The sequence below is a fragment of the Gavia stellata genome, chromosome 10 (assembly GCF_030936135.1).
Source record: "Gavia stellata isolate bGavSte3 chromosome 10, bGavSte3.hap2, whole genome shotgun sequence".
NCBI classification, from domain to species: Eukaryota; Metazoa; Chordata; class Aves; order Gaviiformes; family Gaviidae; genus Gavia; species Gavia stellata.
In genome coordinates, this window is record NC_082603.1 from 25299078 (window position 1) to 25320568 (window position 21491).

The 21491-nt window shown below is 40.1% G+C and overlaps 1 protein-coding gene across 1 annotated transcript in view; it reads right to left on the reverse strand.

The window, feature by feature from the left end:
- The window catches only part of EIF2B3 (eukaryotic translation initiation factor 2B subunit gamma), a 104375-nt gene that overhangs the window by 59236 nt on the left and 23648 nt on the right, over nucleotides 1-21491 (reverse strand). Inside the window, exon 5 of the mRNA XM_059822030.1 lies at nucleotides 16802-16913. Within this exon, the coding sequence (XP_059678013.1) occupies nucleotides 16802-16913 (112 nt within the window). The remainder of the gene's footprint in view (nucleotides 1-16801; nucleotides 16914-21491) is intronic.

Below are 21491 nucleotides of genomic sequence, written 5' to 3' on the forward strand. Positions count from 1 at the left end.
GCAATGCTCATTTCCTTCATCTACTTTATGTGAATTATACTTAGCTCCTGCTCCTCGAGGGTCTGTAGCTTCCTCAGCTGGTGCTTTGACCTGTGTTTCCTTTTGATTTCCCCATGGAACCTACTGCTTCTGCCTCAGTTTTGATTCACGGTAAGGTTTTACAGTTGCACCTATTCACATCTCAGCTCCACTGAAACCTGGACACTTCAGTATTTGGTAACACAGTAACCACACTTCATCCTGACAAAACCCTAACAATTCTAAGTGCCAAATATTTAATCAATTAATGAAAACAGCTTTATCTCAGGCAGAAATTCAGGTGGGCACACAGCTTGGCTCTGCCACCATTGCAGAGGGAGCCTGGCTGTGACTGCCAGGACACAGGCTGCTCCACATCTCAGCAATGCTGAATGGATACATAGAAGAAATGTACATTTTAGGGGAAACTACACTAAGGTGTTAGCAGTCAGACTTGATGAATCCTGCCTCCCTACAGAAAAACAGAGGGGTTTCCCAACTTGGCTACACTGAAGTCATGACTCAGCCCGTGTATTCAGATACATCCTCAGACATATGCTAGCCTAGATTTAGGGCAACATCAGCCTTGAGTCACGAGATTTCAGGACACGCAGAGCTGTCAGGGCTCAGGGTAACATCAGCTGAGTACAGCCCAATTCTGCAGTGAAGAAATACCGCAAGTAATAGGAACATCATACAAGAAATACAGAGATACCTGCATTCATTTCTCATTTAAAAGAATCTATACTATTTAATCAGCTAATATTTTGACAGTATCAAATAAGAATGTCATTAAAACAAAGCCTTAAAATCAGAAAATGTAGCATTCTTTTTGCAGAGTGACAGCAGAATTAAAAACCAAAGGAGAACTGAAGTCAGACTGAAGCCACTTCCAGACATCTCTCAGCTTTTCAACCCCAAAGAAGTTTATGATTAATTCTTTTAATAGCTAACTGGCATTTTACAAAACACCATTAGAAATACCATGGGATGATGAACGTAAGTATCAGAAAAAAAAAGGAAAAAAGACAAGACACAGAAAAATCTATCGTTACCACAAGAAGAGCTTAACATCCACCCAAAGTTCAAATTTGCATTTTTTAATCAAGTAATTACAGTGGTTACAACCACACCAGATTAGTTTCTGGTTAGACCAGATTCTCATGATTTAAAATTTCCAGATTTGTTAATAGCTATAACAGAAGTTGCTGCTTCATATTACTGTAAGAAACTGAGCTTACACCTAAAATGCTTTCAGGAGAATGCTAAGATTGGAGCACTACAGCATTAAGCCCAACTGAACAAAAACGTACACAGCACTCAGGACAGAGCTGGATTTCCAAAAACCTTTCTCGTCTTTCACCCATTACTAGGACCTGAATAACAGTTAATGTTGGGCTGGAGGAATTTCACTCCTTTTGAACAGTGATAATATGGCAATTAGGATATTGCAGAGGACAGAAGAAAATCCTGGCAAATTCAATGCAGTGAGATGGTACTTTGAGCAGTAGGTTGTCTTCCTTCCCTGGGATGGTTACTGCTGACTGAGAAACTTCATGCAAACAAGAGTGCTGTTCCGCACAGCTCAGCATATGCTAACTCACTTAATACAGTAGGTGGGAGCTGCCTTTATAATAAGTAGAAGACAGTCACCGTTCATTTAAAAAAAACCCCAAAACCAAAACTCCCACATTCTTGAAGGAAGACCTATCTGGACAACTAATAAGACACTGCTCATCTGTGTATTTTCACAATTTAAATACTATTTTTTTAATTTTAATTTGTTTTAGCTGCAGCTACAAAGTCCAGTTTTTGGCCAAAATTGGCAAGTATTTTATTGCTGTGATAAGGAGACATGAGCACACTACTTGTCTGGAGACAGTGTGGCTCCAGGAATGAAACAGATAGGAGGAATGTCATTGATCTAGACTTCAGCGGTACCTGCTAGCAAAAGCAGTAGTACAGAACCATTTTCACCACTGATCACAAGCTGGTATTGAAAAGCAAGAGAGAAGACAGCAACTGAAGCCTCTGTTGCTTATACTACCTGGGGTAACGAGTTAAACCTCACAGCCTAGAAGCAATAAAGTGGCTATGGCAAGTAACAGAGTTCAGATGCCTCAATAATTTGCTTTCTGTACAGACCAGAATGGCAACAAATCCAATCCTTTTGCTTTACAAGGCTAAACCCATGGTAGGACAATTTCCTCATCTTGAGACACTTAGCCTAACAGAAAGAAGGAGAAAATGGATAGTGGATGACCTGAAGATTATCATTTACAGTTTTACAGCAACCTCAAATACTATTAAAACAAAACAACTTCTATTCCCTTCTTGCTTGGAAGAGACTGGGACTATTCCATCTGTGGTTGTGGACTGTTTCAGTATTATCCAACTGCATAAACGAAACTAGTGTCAAAATTAAGTTTTAAATGGCTTGAGGTTTATAGGAATTAAAGAAGGAAAAATTAAATTTGAAACTCTGCTTGTTTACTAGCACTAATTAAATATGCCAGATTTCTGGGCAAGCTTCCTAGCCTGTGGCTACTACGTTACTGGCTTGTAAAACAGTCAACAAGTACATGAGTACAAAGCACAAATACAGAGATTTCATGTACAGTCCTGCCCTCAGTTTATAAAGAAAAAATGTATTAGAAACAATCTGTAACTATAAAGACCTGTGCTAACCCTCTAGACTATATTAGTAACATAAAAAAGGGCCAAGTCTACAATGGTTGCTTTTGCAGAGAACAGTTAAAAAAAACCAGAAAGAGGTAAGAAGCAATAAGCACAACCAAAATGAACAGGAAGCCTTAAAAGACTAGTTTACTTCTAAAATCCCATGCTTCTGGGCTCTGCTCTCAAAATAATTTGCTATTAAAAATAAAAGAGAGTTTTTGCACTTCAACAGAAGTGTGTCTGATTATTCACACCACAGAAGCTGCATTCCTCACAAATAGTAGATTTTATTATTATATTGGAATTCACTAGAAAATAGGTTTATTCTGAAGAGCTAAAATTTCACATTTAATGGGCGCAAGGGCCATATCCATAATCGTACAGTCCATTTAGACTCTAAACTCTCAAGACAGGTACTATCTTTGCATTCTACATTTTAAAGGAACCAGCACAATGAGCTCATAGTCTATGAAGAAGCTATAAACCAAGCAAGAAAGAACAAATTAAAGCCAACCTCAGATAAATGGAGCAGCGTCTGGAGACTGCTCATCTCGGCACGCAGCTCAAATGAAACAGAATAAAATGCAGTGGCGCCTGCATCAGCCCCAGGTAGGTATGGGCAGAGGAGGAGAGACAGTAAGACCCCATGGCCTAAATGCTGTTCTTTGCACATCCTTCTTTCAGGAAAAGCTCCCAATTTACTTTCCATGGCTGAATTAGCTGTTTCTACAAAAGCGGCAAACAACTCTTAATGAAGAAAAACTTGAGGACAATTTGCTGCCTTGGCAGCTTTAAAATGAACAGCCTTTCACAGCAACTCGAATTAATGTGTATTCCCCCTGTACAGTAGCCTTGCTCAGCTTTAAGGAAACCGGGAATTATGCTTCAATAAAAGTTCAGCCACGCAAATATTCTGCTATAAAAAGAGGCATAAACATAGAACTCTCCAACTTCCAGAATCATGTACGTGAGGCAAAGGGAAACGATATAAAAATAACTAGGTTTTTGTTTACATCTCAGATTTACAAGAGCAATTCCAGAAATTAAGTTCTTCCACAGAGGCATTGATTTAATTAGCCTGCATAGCATGCTTTATTTGTATTCAGACCTCTGACGTACATTGATAAGAAAGGCACAAATATACAATGGAAACATACAAAATAATTTGCTAAACTTCTATGCCCAGCTGCAGGTAAGAATTCTCAAACACACTTTCATGGGCTCTTCCATACATGCAAATGATCTTTTTTTAATGTATACAAACTATGTATGTTTTCAATTAAAACCGTGACTGGATCGATTGGATCGTAGATTCTTGCAAACCAGCCAAAAATCAAATACAAACTGAAGCCCTGAAGGAATTTCTGGAAGTACAAACTATAGAGCACAACAGTTCTACTTCTGGCAAGGAGAATCACCTCTCCTTTTGAAACGAAGCTAGAAGTGACAGTAGTGTGTAAAAATATGTTGTCATTCAGCAGTGAAATAACTGTATTAACGAACAATACTCAGAAATCATTAAAAAAAGGGAACTGTTGAAAATCTCAGCTAAGCAAGTAAGCACAAAATGATCAAGTAAAAGCAGAGAGCTTGCTGCTTACTTTTTGATAACTGTTAACCTCAATTTTGGGTCTTACTATTCAACCAGCTGACAAAATTAGTTCCTCAGAGATGTGAGCATGGGATTCTCTTCAGGACACAAACAGTGGCAGTGAGGGTGACATTTTTGCTTAAGGTAACAAACAGGACTACTAAGAATGGGTTCTCATACACTTTTTTCACTGAATTTTGATCCACATAAGTACAGACTATCTCTGGTTGTTGTTCTTCATGTTAGATTTAAAAGCAAAACATCCCAGAATTTGGGGAACAAATATTTAACTCTGAGTGTAAATAAGAAGGTATTACCCACTTCCGGAGATAACACACAAGTTCAAGACAGTACCTATCTGCAAGGAATACTTCCAAGCTCCGCAATTTCTCTCCTCCCTATAACTTCACCTAATCCTCCATATCCATGGCTTTACCCAGCCTGCGGCAAGCAGGGATCAACAATTTAGAGCAATAGACTTATATTTAGAAATCAGATCAGCCTTTACAAAGATACAACCCCAACATCTTTCACTTGCATGCACTGCAGTAGTCCTTGACTCCCGCCCCACATGCACATTTGGTTGCGGCCCGAAACCACTACAGTGCAGCACACCTTCCCATAATCCCCATTCATTTACACCATTTTGACGCTGAACAGCTTTGGTCAGCTTTCACCTCTTCACCACACAGTAACTTCTCGGGCACTAACCAGTGATGAAAAACACTCATCAGCTGCATGTCAGCATATCTAGAAACCTTAGGAAACAGCAGTATCCTAAGATATCTAAGATACTTCCATTGAGACCTGAATTAACACAGCCAGGTGTTTTATCATCATTGTAGGAGGAGCTGAAATCAGCAGTAGTGATGCAGGTACATGGCACGTAAAAGATTGAAGGCTTCCAGAAGTCCTCAATAGAGCCTGTGAGTCACCTCCACAGGGGACTTAACATGCTCTCCTTTAGGAAAATTAGGAAGTCAATAGACAAAAAGAGTGTCAAGCAAAACTAGCCTTTACATTATTGTGCTGCGGTCTGCTATGAGCCTTCTGTCACTTGAAGACTTGTGCTCAGGACTAAACACTTTTTTCAGAGATGCACAAGTTCATACCTTTGCATTGCCTGCCTTCAAGATGGTGAATCAATCAGTCATGACTTCAAAATACAGAAATGATGGAACAGCTAAAGTGACAGATTTCTTTGCAGCAGGTTACTCAGCTGTGCTTCAGCTCTGGTGTTTGGCATTTCTGTTGTTCGTGGCATTCCTAACTTACACGTTCATTATATCCTCATTTATGCACATGATCTTTATTAGGCCTTTTATTTAGCAGGGCAGTATCACCTTGTTTTATTACCAGAACTTGTCATTCAGAAAACATTAACTCTTTCTCTTCATGCATAAAATTTTAATAAAAAAGTGAAGAAGCAGATCACACAGCAGCCCAGATAAACTCAGATCTTTTAAAGCAGATCACTCACAGGAAATTGTTGTCATGCTTTTAAAATGTTTAGGAGAAATGAAAACAGTTAGTCTTTGGAATGATCATCTTCTAAAGGGAATCAGTTTTCTACTGTGAAAAGTATGCTATTTGAAGAACTATAAAAGATTAACTCTTGTTTGATATTTGTATTTTGGTGGAACCTGAAAGTGCTGACAGAAGCTCTACATATGGGTAACAAACCCACAGTTTTTATCTCAGCATTTAAAAGTGCCATCAGATGGCCAAACAAAATGGAGAGCAGCAAACAAATGCAAGGATTAAGAAACAAACATTGCTTTTTCTCCTTTATGCAGAGTAGTACGGACTCAGGAAAGCCCAGATGATAGTACTGGTTTTGCACCAGAACTGGCTCCTACCGAGTCCTTCCGGTACTTCCACGGTGTGCCCTGAGCCCCCCCCAGGACTCACTACCTCAGGAGCTGCTCTGCCCACCCAGCTACGCCGCTGCCAGCCCAGCCTGGCCCTGGCAGCAGCACAGCCACTCGTGGGTTAGCTCAGGTGCACTGTACAAGCTGTGCCAGACTCAAGGCAGCATTTGTAAAACCAGTTCACGTGCACGCAGGGAATCACCTATCTACAAACTTGATTGTGTATGCTCAGGAGTAGTGGCTTGTTAATGCAAAAGACGACATATTTAATTTTTCACTGTACGTCCAGTGCTTTTGTGTGAAAAACTGGAGAATGAGTACATTGAAAGGAAATTAGAGACAGTGGAGTGATAAGAATAGCAGCGCATAACAACCTAACACACAATAAGCAATACAATAATACATTTAAATACTACTGACATGCAGAAATGCAAGTGCTGAAACCGAAAAATCTAGGTTTAAACATGATCCGTAGCTCATGCTGTATGCGGTGTTACATCAGCTGCTTCCTGCAGGTCGCTTTAACAAGTACTATTCTGATTCTAAATGTAGGAAAGCCAACAGCTAATACCCTGTACTCAGAGCAGCATTTTACATTTACAGTACTGACATAAACATTCATGAGTGATGCCCCTATGAGACAGAAAGGTAATACTGCATTAATTTAAAAAAGCTAAGAAAGTATGAAAGACAACCATTAAGCGGACTTCAAGGCTACAAAGCCAAGCAGAGAAGTGAGATCTCTTTGTATATTAATTACAAGACATTCTTAATGCAAACAGGTGATAGCACATCGATTCACATGTTAACTTTTACCCTTTCCAGCGCCAGATCACCTGTAGAACAAGAGAAGTCTTCCTCTTAAACACAGTTTGCTTATCTTAATGGTTCTGTACAACAATCAAACAGATTAACATTCTATTTTTTTCCAAAGACAAGAACAGATTACCGAGAAGTAAGGTCAGACAACTTTTCTGCAAACCCTTTAAGTCAATAGTTGTCCAGGACATGAGAAGTAATTTTTTACCCCAAGCATGAGGTTATCCCTGTCACATATGAAAGCCTGGAATCTAGGTAACATCCCTAGTATCATAACCCCTTCTTTTCAGTTGACAAACATCAAGGGCATAGCAAAAAAATGCTGAAGTCTGCTTTTTTTCAGGTTGCTTCCTTCATACAGTAATGTAAATCAGAGAATGCCCAGAATCCTGCGTTCTAGAGCTACACTATCATGGGGTACATCTAAAACAAACACATGCAAGAGACATATTCCTTAAATCTGAAATATATACTATTTTCTCAAGGGGTAAGATACAGAAAAACATACCAGGAAGCACTAATTTGTCTCACTGATCTATCCCCTCAATAGCCAGAGGCTACTTTTAACTACACTGACTTAACAAAGGAATCTAAATTGTATAAATCAACGTCTCAATTAACATTTTGTTTAGGAAGAGTTATGGAAGAGAAGCAGAATGTAATCATTTGCTAGCACAGTGGCTCCAGAGGTCTGGGAGCGAGTGTAAGAAGAATGGAGTTGAATGTGGGAAGGGTCCGTTATTCTTTCAATAGCATCTGGTGCTGCAAAACATGTGCTTGCATACTTTCCTACTTGAAAAGCTTAAGTCTTCGGTAGCTCCTTGGCCTGCAAAAATGGCAGGCACCCAAATGTTAACCCACGGATCTAGGAAGGAGATCTACCTGAAGAACAGTATTTTTCAAGTGGCCTTAGAAGTGAAAAATGGCCATAAAGAGAAGTCTCATGCCCAAGGGATTTTATTCCTTGTGTCTGGCTGCTGTTCGTCAGGTGCAGTTCCCTGCGCACATCCCCAGCACATTCTAATGCAAGAATGGAGAGAGGGCCTCTCTGAAAATAATCACACTTGCTGAAAGACCTGCCCTGCATAAATATCTCTAACAACAGTACAAACAGAAATCAGCCTTCTTGCCCGATACTTTAGTTGAAATTTATGGCACCACTGGCCGTGATTCTGTTATTACTATTCTACCTGGCTAAGGCTCAAAGTCACAGAAGTGGGAATCTCAGAGGTATTTTCAGAAATGCTGTAGCTCATTTTGGGGGAAAAAAACAACAAAAAAATAAATACCTAGTTCAAGAAATGCTGTACTCATACATTAGTGAACAAAGCTATATATTACACATATATGCATACATGTATGAACACATGTACCATAGAGATGGGACAGAGAAGTTAGGGACATACATGGCCTCTGAAATTATATTTAATGCTACACCTTGGGAATAATAAAGGAGAGGGAAAAAAATAAAATCAAAGGGAATACTGAAAGACAGTCTCTTGTGCTCTTGCAAATACCACCAGCTGCTGGAGGATTTATATGCAGAAAAACTAGAAGTTGAGCTTTAACTTGAATTTCCCTTGCTTTCTTACTGGTTTGCTTCCAACCCTTGGAGTTTAATTAAAGTCCATCAGCCAAATTTTTTCTGTCTGAGGGCCCTAAATTATTCCCTTTTAAAATCTCTCTTTATTGACTGACCCAGATTTTTCAAAATCTTGAGCTTCCACTAACCTGAATTATGAATACCACCCCCACATGTTTTTATAAAAGGTTAAAGGATTTCAAGATGATCGACCCAAGTAATATCAACAGTTATTGCCGGCCAATAGGCAGGTATATGTAAGTTATACTTAGAATGAGTAATTGTGCAAGATATAGCATTCCGCATTGCCCGTTCATATATCAAGGTCTAATAGCCATCTCCTCTTAATTCCTACCAGAGTATTTCATATTTGGTGACTGGGGAAGGAGAGAGTCCTATAAGAAATCTCTAACACAAGTGGATAAGAAGTTTTACTGTGTGTAAAAGGAATCTCTATCTAATCTTCTCTAGCTGGGGAAATGGTGCAAAAAATTTGATGAAGAAAGGAAGGATTTAAAGCCAGTGAAAATTAGGATTTTTCAAAGCAGAAACAGAGGACATGCTGCCCTCAGGAATAGATCTCTGCTATTTACTTGATCTACTGGAAGAACTCCCGGGGAGCATGTCTTAGCAAGAGAAAGGAAAGCTTGCTATGCTCTTCATTTCCTGTGTAATTCCAGAAACTGCCAGCACAATGCTGTTTGGGGAGAACCACACAACGGCTATTCAAGAGGGAATTCAGCATTGTATTCTGAATGAATGGAAACATTTTGAAAGATATATATTTGCTGCGAGTAAAGTAGAACGCAAACCCAGTAAGGATCATGGGCACACTTATACCTTCAAGCAGCTAATCCTATATTCTGACTCATTACAATTTTCACAATATTCTTAGCAGTGCTAAACATCACAGTAAATCATCCAGGTTAGAGTTCACAGTAGCCATGAAGTAAGTGTAATAAATCAGCACTAAAAATATTATGCAACTACAGTTCAATTGATACCAAGTGTAGCTAATTTTAATGGAGAGGCTATCCCTTTTATGTATCCCTCTGCAAGTTAGTGATTTGGGATCTCAATGACTAGGATGAAGGAAAAGCTCTTCAAAGTCCAGGTCTCTTAGAATAAACTAGATGAATGGTTCTTTGCAAAAATCCCAAGGGTATTTCCAGCGCACTGCAAAAATCCTCTGCTAAGCATGACAATTTAGAGGATTAAAAAAAAAAAAAAAAAAAAGGCAGTAACGCAGCACAGTAAGGGAACCACAAGCTTTGGCTGGGCTTGGGAGCCAGGACCTCAGCCCTAAGCAGAATCAGACCTTTTAACTGAAGAGGAACAGTCACATGCCTCATTTCACCCTTGCTTTGCTTTAAACTAGGCTGTTTCCTCCCCCCCATATTCCACATTGGCTGATAAATTCCCCAACGGCGGGTGTTAACTAACTCCGCATTCCAGTCTGCTCTGCGTCATGGAGTTCCACATCCCGCTGATGAGGAACACATGGCGGACATGTGGTAGGGGAGAGCCTGACAGCGCTCGCACAAGCAGGGATAACTCCTCTGACCTTTGGCTTTTTTTTCTCTGTCCCATCCCAACCGCACAATAAGGAGTCTGTGCCCCTCTGTCGCACACTGGTCATTCCGGGATCTCTGGACACAAGCTGAAACCCTAAGATTTCAACAGGCAGATATACTGAATATACGCTATGGCTGAAAACATACATTAAAAGCAAGTAATTGATCATTCTGCATCTATCCCCTAACCAGTCCATTCAGAGGAACTTTTTGATCACACAGGTTAAATCTGGATTAATTGGGGTAAGTATGTCACAAAAACAACTGGTGATGGCTGCATTTCCCATCTCCGTTTGAAGTAAATTCACTCACAGCATTGCTAAAAACTACATAGTGGCAACTGTATTTAAATATTAAGACATCTTTCTAAAGACCATTTGTCATCTTTTCAAGACCCAGGCCTGGCTTAGAGTAACAATGAGATTCAACTTCAGTATTGTCCAACCTGATGACTCATCCAGAGCATTGCATTTACCAAGTCACATGGACTCAAGGGTGTCCAAGCAATACAGCCAGCTCTTCCTCCTCTGAAACCTCCGAAAAGTAAAACTGAATCATGGGCTAAGTGCTGGTCTGAGACCACAGCAGACAGACAAATGACTAATGACAACCTGTGCAACATACATTTGCCGACGATTAGAAACCAAATGCTGAGCCTCATGCTCTCTGCCTTTAGTCTTACGCATACTGTAATGCTGGCAAAAGTCTTGCAGTAAAATTGAATCCGTTGCCAGTAAGTCTTTCTATAGCTACATTCACTAGAAATCCTTGCTAATATTCCAGATTCTAAGAGTCATAACCTCTTACCTGTACAAGCTGTCAAGACATGGCATGACCTTTCTTTTACAAATAGGACCTGGATATGCTGTACATTCCTTTCAACCCCCCCACTGAATGAATAAAATAACACAGCAGCAGCAAAACACAATAAAATCCTGTGGAAGCAACAGTATTAAAATCAGAAATAGCAGTATGTTCTTTAAAAGTCAGTGTCTCACAAACTGCTTTGATAGTATGTTCACGTTTACTGTACAAGCATAACACATAAAAGCACCAAATTAAAATGTTTGCCTTATATTGGCTACATCCATTTTAGAAACAATAAAGCATTTTAAAAATACTCCATTTCTGAAGTTGAAGGCTACACTCATCCCCAATATATTTACAGAAAAAGCAGAGCATTTCGAGCAAAGCTTAAATGCATAATAAAAGGGACAAACTTTCTGAGAAAATTAATGCCTTTTAGCTACTGCAGCTACTCTCAGTGAACTGCGAAACTTGGAGGTCTTGCAGCCTGTTTACAAGGGCATCTTGAGAACATCTACTTCCAACTCATGGCCTAAACAACAACTCACAAGCCAATATCTTTTTCTGAAATGTTCAGCAAAATCCTCTTTTGTAAAGAAATATGATTAAAGCTACACCTACATTTTTAAAGTGTGGTTATAGTCTGAGAAGTTAGTGTGTAAAAATCACACCCTCTTATTCAATAGACCTAGTTCCTCTGTTTTGATTCAGAGTCAGATCCGCTTGCTTTACTGGCTAAAATAACTTTTTACAACTTTCTAAATTCCTACTAGTACTGTGAAACCAATTCAGTTCTGGGAAGGGGTACCAGATTCTTTTCTGGCTTGTGCATCTGCAAAAGGATTATTACCTAAATCAACACATAGAATTTCTATTTTTGTGATGGAGGAGCCAAAAAGAGCCTGACTTATTTTCTGGATGTTAGTCAGAAAATTTTATTTTTATTTATGAAAGGAGCAGATCTGGAATAACTGCAAGAGCAGATCTAGACTAACAGGAAAGACATGAAGATCTACGCATCACACTCTAAAAGTCACATTTTAGAGAAAAAAGAAATATCCAACATCTTTCCACAGCATTCCTCAAAATATTGCTTGACTGCAAAGTAAACTTAGTAACAAGTTTGCTAATAGTGAAAAGTACCGATTTCTCCAACATGGCACCACCACCAAAGCTAGTACATGTATATTCATGCTGTAGACAGCTGAGTCCACCAAAGAGTTTTTGCTCCCTGGTCTGCCCCAAGCTGCTCTTCAAGATTTTCCTCCCAAGTTGGGTTATTGCATCCCTCCCTTCCCTACCAGTGGCACTGCTTGTGGGGACCACTCCCTAATGCACAAAGTAAAAAGAACCAAGTTATCAGGGTCCTGCTGTTTAATCTATTAAAAGTAATGCAACTCATTTGGACACACATGGCTTATGAAGTACTTCATCATACATCCAGCTGGAAGCAAGCTAGGGGTGGTGGCCCCCTTCACTAGCACAGCTGGATCTGGAAGAGGACATCTGCCCATGATCTAGTTTAGGATGCTTTACACAGTGAAGCATCTGCCTATACCTGTGTCATTCCCAGCCTCTCTCATGAAAGCAGATAAAAAAACAAACAAAACCACAAAACAACAAAACCAGAAGAACTACAACAGGAGTGGCAGAGTATTTCAGAGATGCCAATTTCCCAAGAAGGGCAGTTTCAGAGAACAGAAACACTAAGGAAGTTGCAGTGTGTTTATATATGATCCACTTATTTAAAACAAATTATCAGCAGAAAAAAAAGGCAATAACCCAAGGCAACAGAAAGGAAATCAAGTGTATCAAAGCTATTCCTAAACTCCCATTACCTACCCACTTGGCAACGCTGACTTTTAAAATTATACTACACCATTCATTTTTACACTCATGATGCAAGGGGAACAGGAAGAAAAACCTCCCCCATCTTACCCCCCTCTTTTTATTAAAATATCTTAAAAACAGATCTGTATTGTTACTTCAAGGTTACTAATGTTAGTACTGTATATATTTATAGATGAGGTATTCCTTTCTGTCTGAAGCACATGAGGTAATAAGTAGCTGGAATTGTCATGGTGATTTATTAACATATTCTCTAGGAGAAGCCCTGCACCTGCGTCTGTGCAGACAGAACACCCACGAAGGCTGAACTCACCCTTACACAGCCCACAAGATCTTAAAAGGAAATGCTCCAAATTTAGACCTGCTCCAACAGGTGTCTTTTACTGTCTCACTTTGCATGACCATAAATATCAGAGGTGGAGCAAAAAGCTCCCTGTCCATTGTAATCGTGCTTTGAAAACAAATACCTTTGCCCCCTCCGAAAGCAAAGGCGGCAGCCATGGAATTCTCATCATTTCCTCACTCGTTCATTCTGCCAAGACCCAAGTCAGAGAGATGTCACCGGCAAAACCAGGCTCCAGGGATGACCACATAACTTTATTTTTTTCAAAGGGCCCTAAGCTGGCTCTGAAACTTCCCCAAACTGTATTTCTTTCATTCTAGTATCTCATCTTGCAGCTATTTGCCGAAGTGAATGACATGCACAGGCTGTTCATGGCTTTTTATAAGCTCTCATTACCCAAACAGGGAACCATTTCCTTGAAAATGCTTTCCCCAGCAGCATTAGTCTCTCTAGGCACCATCAATAAATTTGTCTCCTGGCCCATCCTGATGCACACCAAAATGTGCCTGGATGGATGTATCTGATACTGTTTTGCACTTGTTTACTGGAAGGAGGATGCTACCTGTGGTACTTGTCACGAGGGTGATTAACAGCACAGGATTAAAAAAAAAAAAAAGGACAATTTTAACAGCTGAATGGAAAGCTTTGCCAGATTCGCTCTGGCAAGCACAGGAGCAAAATCCAGACTCCTTTCTGTGGTGTAACAGGGAGAGGCATTCTCGAAACCAAAATGGCTATCCACAGCTCACAAAATCCCAAAACAAATCAAAACAACAAATCTGGAAAAGAAATCCTAACCAAATTGAGGAAGAGAATACCAGGTTACACATTAACATAGAAATCCTATTAAAATGTTTTATTCTGTAACACTTTTGTTATTACAAAATGCCTGAGTCAAAAGCAAATAAATATTTAATACTCAACAGGTACTCAGGAGAATGTGTATTTTCCCCTGTCCCTCCCCACCAGCTGCTCTTTTATGGCAGGAAAGTGAAGAGCGTGAAATCCAATGATAGGAAGAAGGCAAAGGTCAGGAAAAAGGTTTTTCTTCAAGGATTTAAATTCGCGTTCTACAGCTTTGGATGTTTTGTCAACACAACTTCCCTCCTGTGAGGGGGAAGCCAAAGGTCCTTTGAACCATTTCTGTATGGGATCTAGATTTTTACCAGTAACAAGATTCCTAGCTTTAAAGAAAAGTTCATCTTCTCTCTTCCCATTCCTTTCACCACTCCCTCCCTGTTCCTCCTTCCACTCCCCTCCTTAAAAAGGAGGAGAAAAAAGAAAAGAGGAAAAGAAAAGGATCTGAAGAGCAAAACAAGCACTGAAGGAGTTCTAGAGTTCATGTAACAAGACCACCATAGCCCTTCAAAGGGACCATTAAAAGCAAAACAAACAAAAGCAACACCCTCAAGATGTCTATTGTATTTTACAGAGGAACAAATGAGTGTACTGGAAATTCTCCCGTCTTGCCACAAAGTCTGTTATTTCATCAAAACAAAGTCCAGAGATCAAGAAACAGCCAACATGGTAGCTGAAAGTCAGTCACTTCAAGTGATCCATGAAGAAAAACGAGATTGGGCTTGCTCTTATTTTTTTTTTCCCCTCTCCTTGCTTTACTATGATGTATTAAAAAAAGACTTCAAAGATAGTTTTAAGCATCGCTTTTGTTTCTCACACGAGAAAGTCAGGGATTGAGCAGGTCTAGACAACACAGTGGTTAAAACATCATTACCTGCCAACACTTTGTCTTCCTAGAGCTCCCACAGTTGTTGCTATCCTGGAATTGCCTCATTTGAAAATATTTGACAATTTCCATATACTATTTTGCTTCCCTCAGAGCTGCTCCAAGATGGCAGCTATAAAACAAAGAGCTCATGAGCATCCACAGCAGGCAGTTTTAGACGTCAGAGGCTCACCCAGGTGGATACTGGCCCAATGCTTCTGCCTGATGCTTGAGAGCATCTTTTTCTTAATTTTTTTTTTCTTCTTTTTAACACTTAGCAGATCTTCTCTCTTTGTGCTTCTAGATGATTCCATCATCCGTGGGCTTTACTTGGAGGGTGATTAGCACTTTACACTAGCTTTGATAGCTATGCATATGGAAATGTAAGAAAGACAGGGAGACATACAGATTTTTATTGCATCTGTGTATCACGAACACTACATTTACCAAATCCCAAACAGTTACGCTCAAAAGATCTGCTGAAGACAATGTATCTGAACAGGTGTTCCTGAAGGCAAAGTTTTGCCTGCAGGATAAAGCCTGATTAATTTAGCTACAGGGTAACAGGAATGAGAATCCTCTGGTTAGATGAACCTGTAAAATCAGAGGTCAACTAAGATCACACATGTTACTGCAATTTTTAAGTCATTCTATCACAGCCACCCGCTAGTGCTAGGAAAAAGCCATAAAGACAAACCTGTCACTAACAGTAGATAAAATATTCCTCCCTAGCCCAAAATAGATCTATTAGTCTTTGTTTGCTCAAACACACAGAATGCAACAGTGCTGAATTTCCTACACTATGCAGATCAGCTGCTGTATATGTAGAGAAGGCTTGCCTGCAGCTTGGTCCCTGCCACGTCCAAGAAGAACCCAGGAAAGAGCCATGCTGGGAACATGCTGGGACAGGCTCTTTCCATCACAGCAGTTAACACATGGCTCGCTCTTGACCACCTTCCTTCTAGGGTAATGCTTAAACTCAGTCAGAAGAGGAGTCATCCTTCCATGGGCACACAGCACCTCCCTTGCATCCAGTAGCGGGATGTTCAAGGAAAGATTACACCTATCTGTGGCCTACAGCACACACCAGAGGCATTTTCACAGAAGAGACTATCTGGGAGCAGACCCCAGATGTCCGCATCCTTGACTTACAAGGTCCACATGGATGAATTTCCCAGCTCTCAGATGGCTGCCCCACAGGTGTCTAATCTCACAGAGGTGAAAGTCAGACTGTCAGCCTGGGACAGACTACAAAGGCTGGGTCTGAAGGAGCCACCAGAGCTTTCCACAGAAAAAGTCAGACAATGTATGTCCGAGAAAACTAAAAATCACTGTACAGAAGAGCATAAAGAGCAACAAGCCATCTTTCATTCTTCTATTAATGGATATGAATTACTCTGCACAGGAAGCTCAGCTAGTCTGGCGTATTTAATAAATTCATCCAAGTCCCCAGTGCAGTTTAATGGTGGATATAACACAGATTCTCTAATGAATCTTTTTGAGCCTGGAAACACAGCTGAGGTTTTGTGCCTTATACGCACAAAAGTGTCATGAAATCCTGAGAGCCCTTCTCAGATACTCTGTAAATCCACCTGGGACTCAGCCAATGAGACTAGCATTTCATTTATGGACATAGGTCTACCACTTCTGAATCTCTGAATCTAATCTGTATCTGAACTATAGTGATACTGGCTTCATTTCAAGGAGAGTTACTTTTTCACCATTCCTTTTCTTTCCCTGGAATTTTTCACAACAAAGGTATCAGACAAGCCTATCAACTTGTTGTAATGATGTAATGAATAATAAAATACTGCTCCCTGAATCTTGCAAAAGCTGCTTTTCCTCTTCCCTTCTCATCCTACTTTGTCTTTAACCATCATTCCTAGTCTACAGTTATTTTCCCCTGTCCCACGTTCAGTTTCTATTACAAGGACTCATAAGCTTACTTCTGAAGGACGGATCTTTTAATGACAAGTTCTTCATCCAAGTCAGCTTCATTAGCCATGAAGAGCAATCTTTTTCCTGTGTCATCCACTCCAATGAAGTCGCGCTGCTCCACTGAAGTAGAAAATCAAACACAATCATTATATAACCCTGTCTTAATGCAGGCTGGAAAGACAAATGGAACCAGCAATCACCCCCAAAATATGAAATACTAGGTTTCAGACTAACCCAGCAAATCAATGAATTTGCAAAAGTTATCCACAATATTTATTAACTTCTTTTCAGTCAGGGTGGCTGGTATATATCATGACATTCAAAACACCGGCCCTGCAAGCTTTTTGCATCCTTTTTATGAAGATGCCAACTACAGGTCCTGACATGCAACACTCCATCTTGAGCTGTGCTTTCCTTCTCTCTCTCTCTTTTTTTTTTTTAAATAAAAAAACCCCTGCTACCTGAATTTACACAACAAATCCAAGGCAAGCAGAGAGTTCTTCAAAATCCAACTACTTCTTCCTCATCATAAATCACTCCACATTAGAATTTGGTGGTCTGGAGAGGATTATGTTTTCAGTTAAGATGTAACTACTTTGCAACTGATCTCCTATTTCAGATAAATACTGATAGCAATAGAAAACCTAAATCACATACACAAACACACATAAAAGTATAGATTCTAAGACTCCTACCCCTGATGTTTCTGGGTGGGTTAACTTGGTATAAATTTCTATTTATAAAACTGCCAAGCAAGAGAATACCTAATAGTCACATATATTATTGTGGCAATTCCCATCTCCTGATGGCATCAACAGTGACTTTGGTCTACTGAAATGTAAAGCATTTATTTTTTAACAGTTTTCCACAACATCTGAAAACAGTGGTGGCAGCTTACTCTAACTTGCACTTTGTAGTATGTTTCATCACTCTGGTGGCAACCATACACTGATCTTTACAGGAACACGGGCTGTACAAGAATACCATGGTACAGTTCTAGCAAAAACCTCTTTTCTCCCACTAAATACTATTATTTTGGGCCAAACTGGCAAATATTCAATCTCTTAAGTTCTAAGCCTTTAACCACATTGGAGTAACAGCATGCTCTATAAGTAGTTAATTCTCTTAAGATCTTTTCTCAGCCAAATGATTTTTAACCCTATTTTCCCCAGTTCAGCCCTGTCCCTTATTTTCCTTTTACCTGTTCCTTCAGAGTTACCATAGCAATAATCACTATCAAAATACAGTCAAATCTATGCAGCTGTTGAAAGTTCTCCTACTCGCAGCCTTTGATCCAAATGATCAAGCATACCCTCTTCAGAAATCCCCCCATCCCCTCTGAGAAATTAATCATACAGCAACAAAGTATAAAAATAGGCCTGAACATGTAACACTATTACAAATTAAGTACAATTAGGATAAAGCTCACTTGCTCTAAAAACTCAGAAATAAGTCTTGAAAGCAGTGCCAATTCTCCTGCTAAGGAGGGCGATGAAGTTTGAGAGTAGAGGCTAACCAGTCATCGCCACTGCCACCTAACCGGGGTCTCCTGACAGTGTCACAACAGTGACAGATTTTTCCTCCATCAAGGTACCAACACTTCTTTCAAAGTTCAGGTCATGGCTGCCCATCTCCTGACCATCCCTACAGCAGCATATTACACTCCTATAGCAAAGCTCTATGCAACAGGAAAAAGGAAGAAAGAAAACTTGATGAAAACAGGACCAGGTACATGACTGCCACCAAACCGGTTTCTCTTGCTTGTGTCATAGGTAAGAAACAGACAGTGAAACCATGTGAGAGCACTATTTTTTTTTCAGTAGCAGATGCCAGGTCAGATTAGGTTTTTCCCTGTACACTGGCAATAAATAGCATTACTTTTGTAATTTAGAAAAGACTGAAGTTATTACTAAAATCAATTATCCAGAGATACAAGAGTGTTGTTTCAAATCACACTGGCATTACTTAGCGAGGAAAAAATACATGGAAGAATGAATACATAACTAGTTTATGAAAACCCTGCAAGGAAAGCATGAGAAAAATGTTAAAGCCGCAGTGATGGTAACTAAAAAAATTATTTAAAGTATAAAAACGGAATGCAGGATGTGTTTTGCCTCCTCATGATAGATAAATAAGGATTTAACACAGCTATTGCAATTTATTAGTTATCTTAGAGATTCGATCCCCATCAATTTTGAGGGCTTTAATGACCTAAAGAAATCATGACATCACAAGAGAATGGAAGTTGAGCAATTCAGTGATGAGAAGAAATAATATTCAGTCAGATTTTTTAAAATGCTTTTTAATCAAACATAATTAATTGACACTTGGGAAAAAGACACCTTTGTTAAAGATTCAGTATCCCCACCCTTTCAATTAAAGGGAGAGAATTCACACGATGCAGCCTGCAAGACCACCAAGAGGTCTTCTGGCAAACACAGGGAATACCAGTGATGACATGCCTGCTGCTTTCAAGACAAGAAAAACAAGCAGGAAAGAGTCACCATCCCCATCTTTTCTGCCTTTCTTTATACACAGAAAGGTTCAGACACTCTTTTCCACTCAATTCCTTGCAGGTCATCTTTAAGCACATGGCTCCATTCTGGGTGTCTGAATTCCTGACACTCTCTGTTTATTTGGGTTACTACCATTCACTAGCACTCTTTTTTTTTTTATTGCCGTACCTCTTGCTGATCAATTAAAGCCAATGAGATGATTATTGTCAATATATGAACCCCTAAATATAAAAGCCAATGAACTTCACCCTGTAACTTGCAGCTGAGTTATGTCAAGCATTTCAGGAAACTGTCAGTATGAATTTATAGCTGCTTAACACTGCAATTCACACTAATTTAAAATCTGTTCACAGAATCACAGAATGATAGGGGTTGGAAGGGACCTCTAGACATCATCTAGTCCAAACCCCCACCAGAGCAGGTTTACCTAGAGCAGATTGCACAGGAATGCATCCAGGTGAGGTTTTAAATATCTCCAGAGAAGGAGACTCCACAACCTCTCTGAGCAACTTGTTCCAGTGCTCTACCACCCTCAAAGTAAAGAAGTTCCTCCTCATGTTTAGATGGAACTTCCTATGACCAAATTTGTGCCCATCACCTCTTGTCCTGTCACTGAGCACCACTGAAAAAAGACTGGCCCCATCCTCCTGGCACCCACCCCTTCAGTATTTATAAGCATTAATAAGATCCCCCCTCAGTCTTCTCTTCTCCAGACCAAAAAAATCCAAGTCTCTCAGCCTTTCCTCATAAGAAAGATGTTCCAGTCCCCTAATCATCTTCATAGCCCTTTGCTGTACCCTCTCCAGTAGCTCCCTGTCCTTCTTGAAGCGGGGAGCCCAGAACTGGACACAGTACTCCAGATGCAGCCTCACCAGGGCAGAGTAGAGGGGGATGGTAACTTCCCTTGACCTGCTAGACACTCTTTGATGCACCCCAGGATGCCATTGGCCTTCTTGGCCACAAGGGCACATTGCTGGCTCATGGTCATCCTGTTGTCCACCAGGACTCCCAGGTCCCTTTCCATAGAGCTGCTCACCAGGAGGTCAGCCCCTAACCTGTACCAATGCATGGAGTTATTCTGCCCCAGGTGCAGTGCCCTACACTTGCCTTTGTTGAATTTCATAAGGTTTCTCTTTGCTCAACTCTCCAGCCTGTCCAGGTCATGCTGAATGGCAGCGCAGCCTTCCGGTGTGTCAGCACTCCTCCCAGTTTTGTGTCATCAGTAAACTTGCTGAGGGCACACTCTATCCCTTCATCCAGGTCATTGATGAATATATTCAACAGGACTGGACCCAGTACTGACCCCTGGGGAACACCACTTGTTACAGACCTCCAACTAGACTCTGTGCCACTCTGTTCCTTATATCACAGTTCTTGAATATTCAATAATATCCCGAAAGCAACGACTTTGTATTTGATTCCATGACATATACCAAATAAAAGTCTTGTTGCTGCTTCTCAAAAAAAATGAATTAATTTGCAGGAACAGTGAAGCAATAAATAAAGCTGCAAATATATCTAGTGGCTCATCAGGACTAAGGATCCATTTCCTAATACTAACACTTGAACAGTACAGTGCAAGTACATATGTGTGTCACAATTTAGAGAAGGAGCCAGTAGTGCCACATACTATGAAAAACTGCCTGACATATTCCATGTTAATATCTTGTCTTCAGTTGCGTATAAGTTTCATCCAATTTTAACTGTTTGGGATGCAATTTCCAATGCCAGGTGCCTGCCTTAAGAGGAACATTTGGAAAACTTCAGGAAAAACAGTTCAGCTGCTTCTAAGGCTAAAGAAAAAAAAAGTGTTTTGCCTAAGCTTAAACAGTTAGGTGGCCCTTCCCTTGAAAAGCTCTGGTATTCCAGTTCTTCAGAGAAGAACCATGACATTCAGTAAGCACTGCTGACCTGTGTATGAGGAGTGTACTTTTTGCCATCTGACTCCACTATAAATCTTTGAAAAACTGCAGCTTCCTGTGCTCTTTCAAGACTTCTATTTTTGCTTCAAAAATTTCTGCCTATTTTATTTTAAGGAAAGGTTGTTTCAATTCCTCAGCTCCTAGAACTGATCAAATAGCAGGTGCCATCTAAGGTCTTCTGTACCATCAGGTAGTAAAAGTAAAGCACATAAGTCACGAGGCTCCACAGCCACGCTGTGATGACTGCTCCAGGGGAAAGA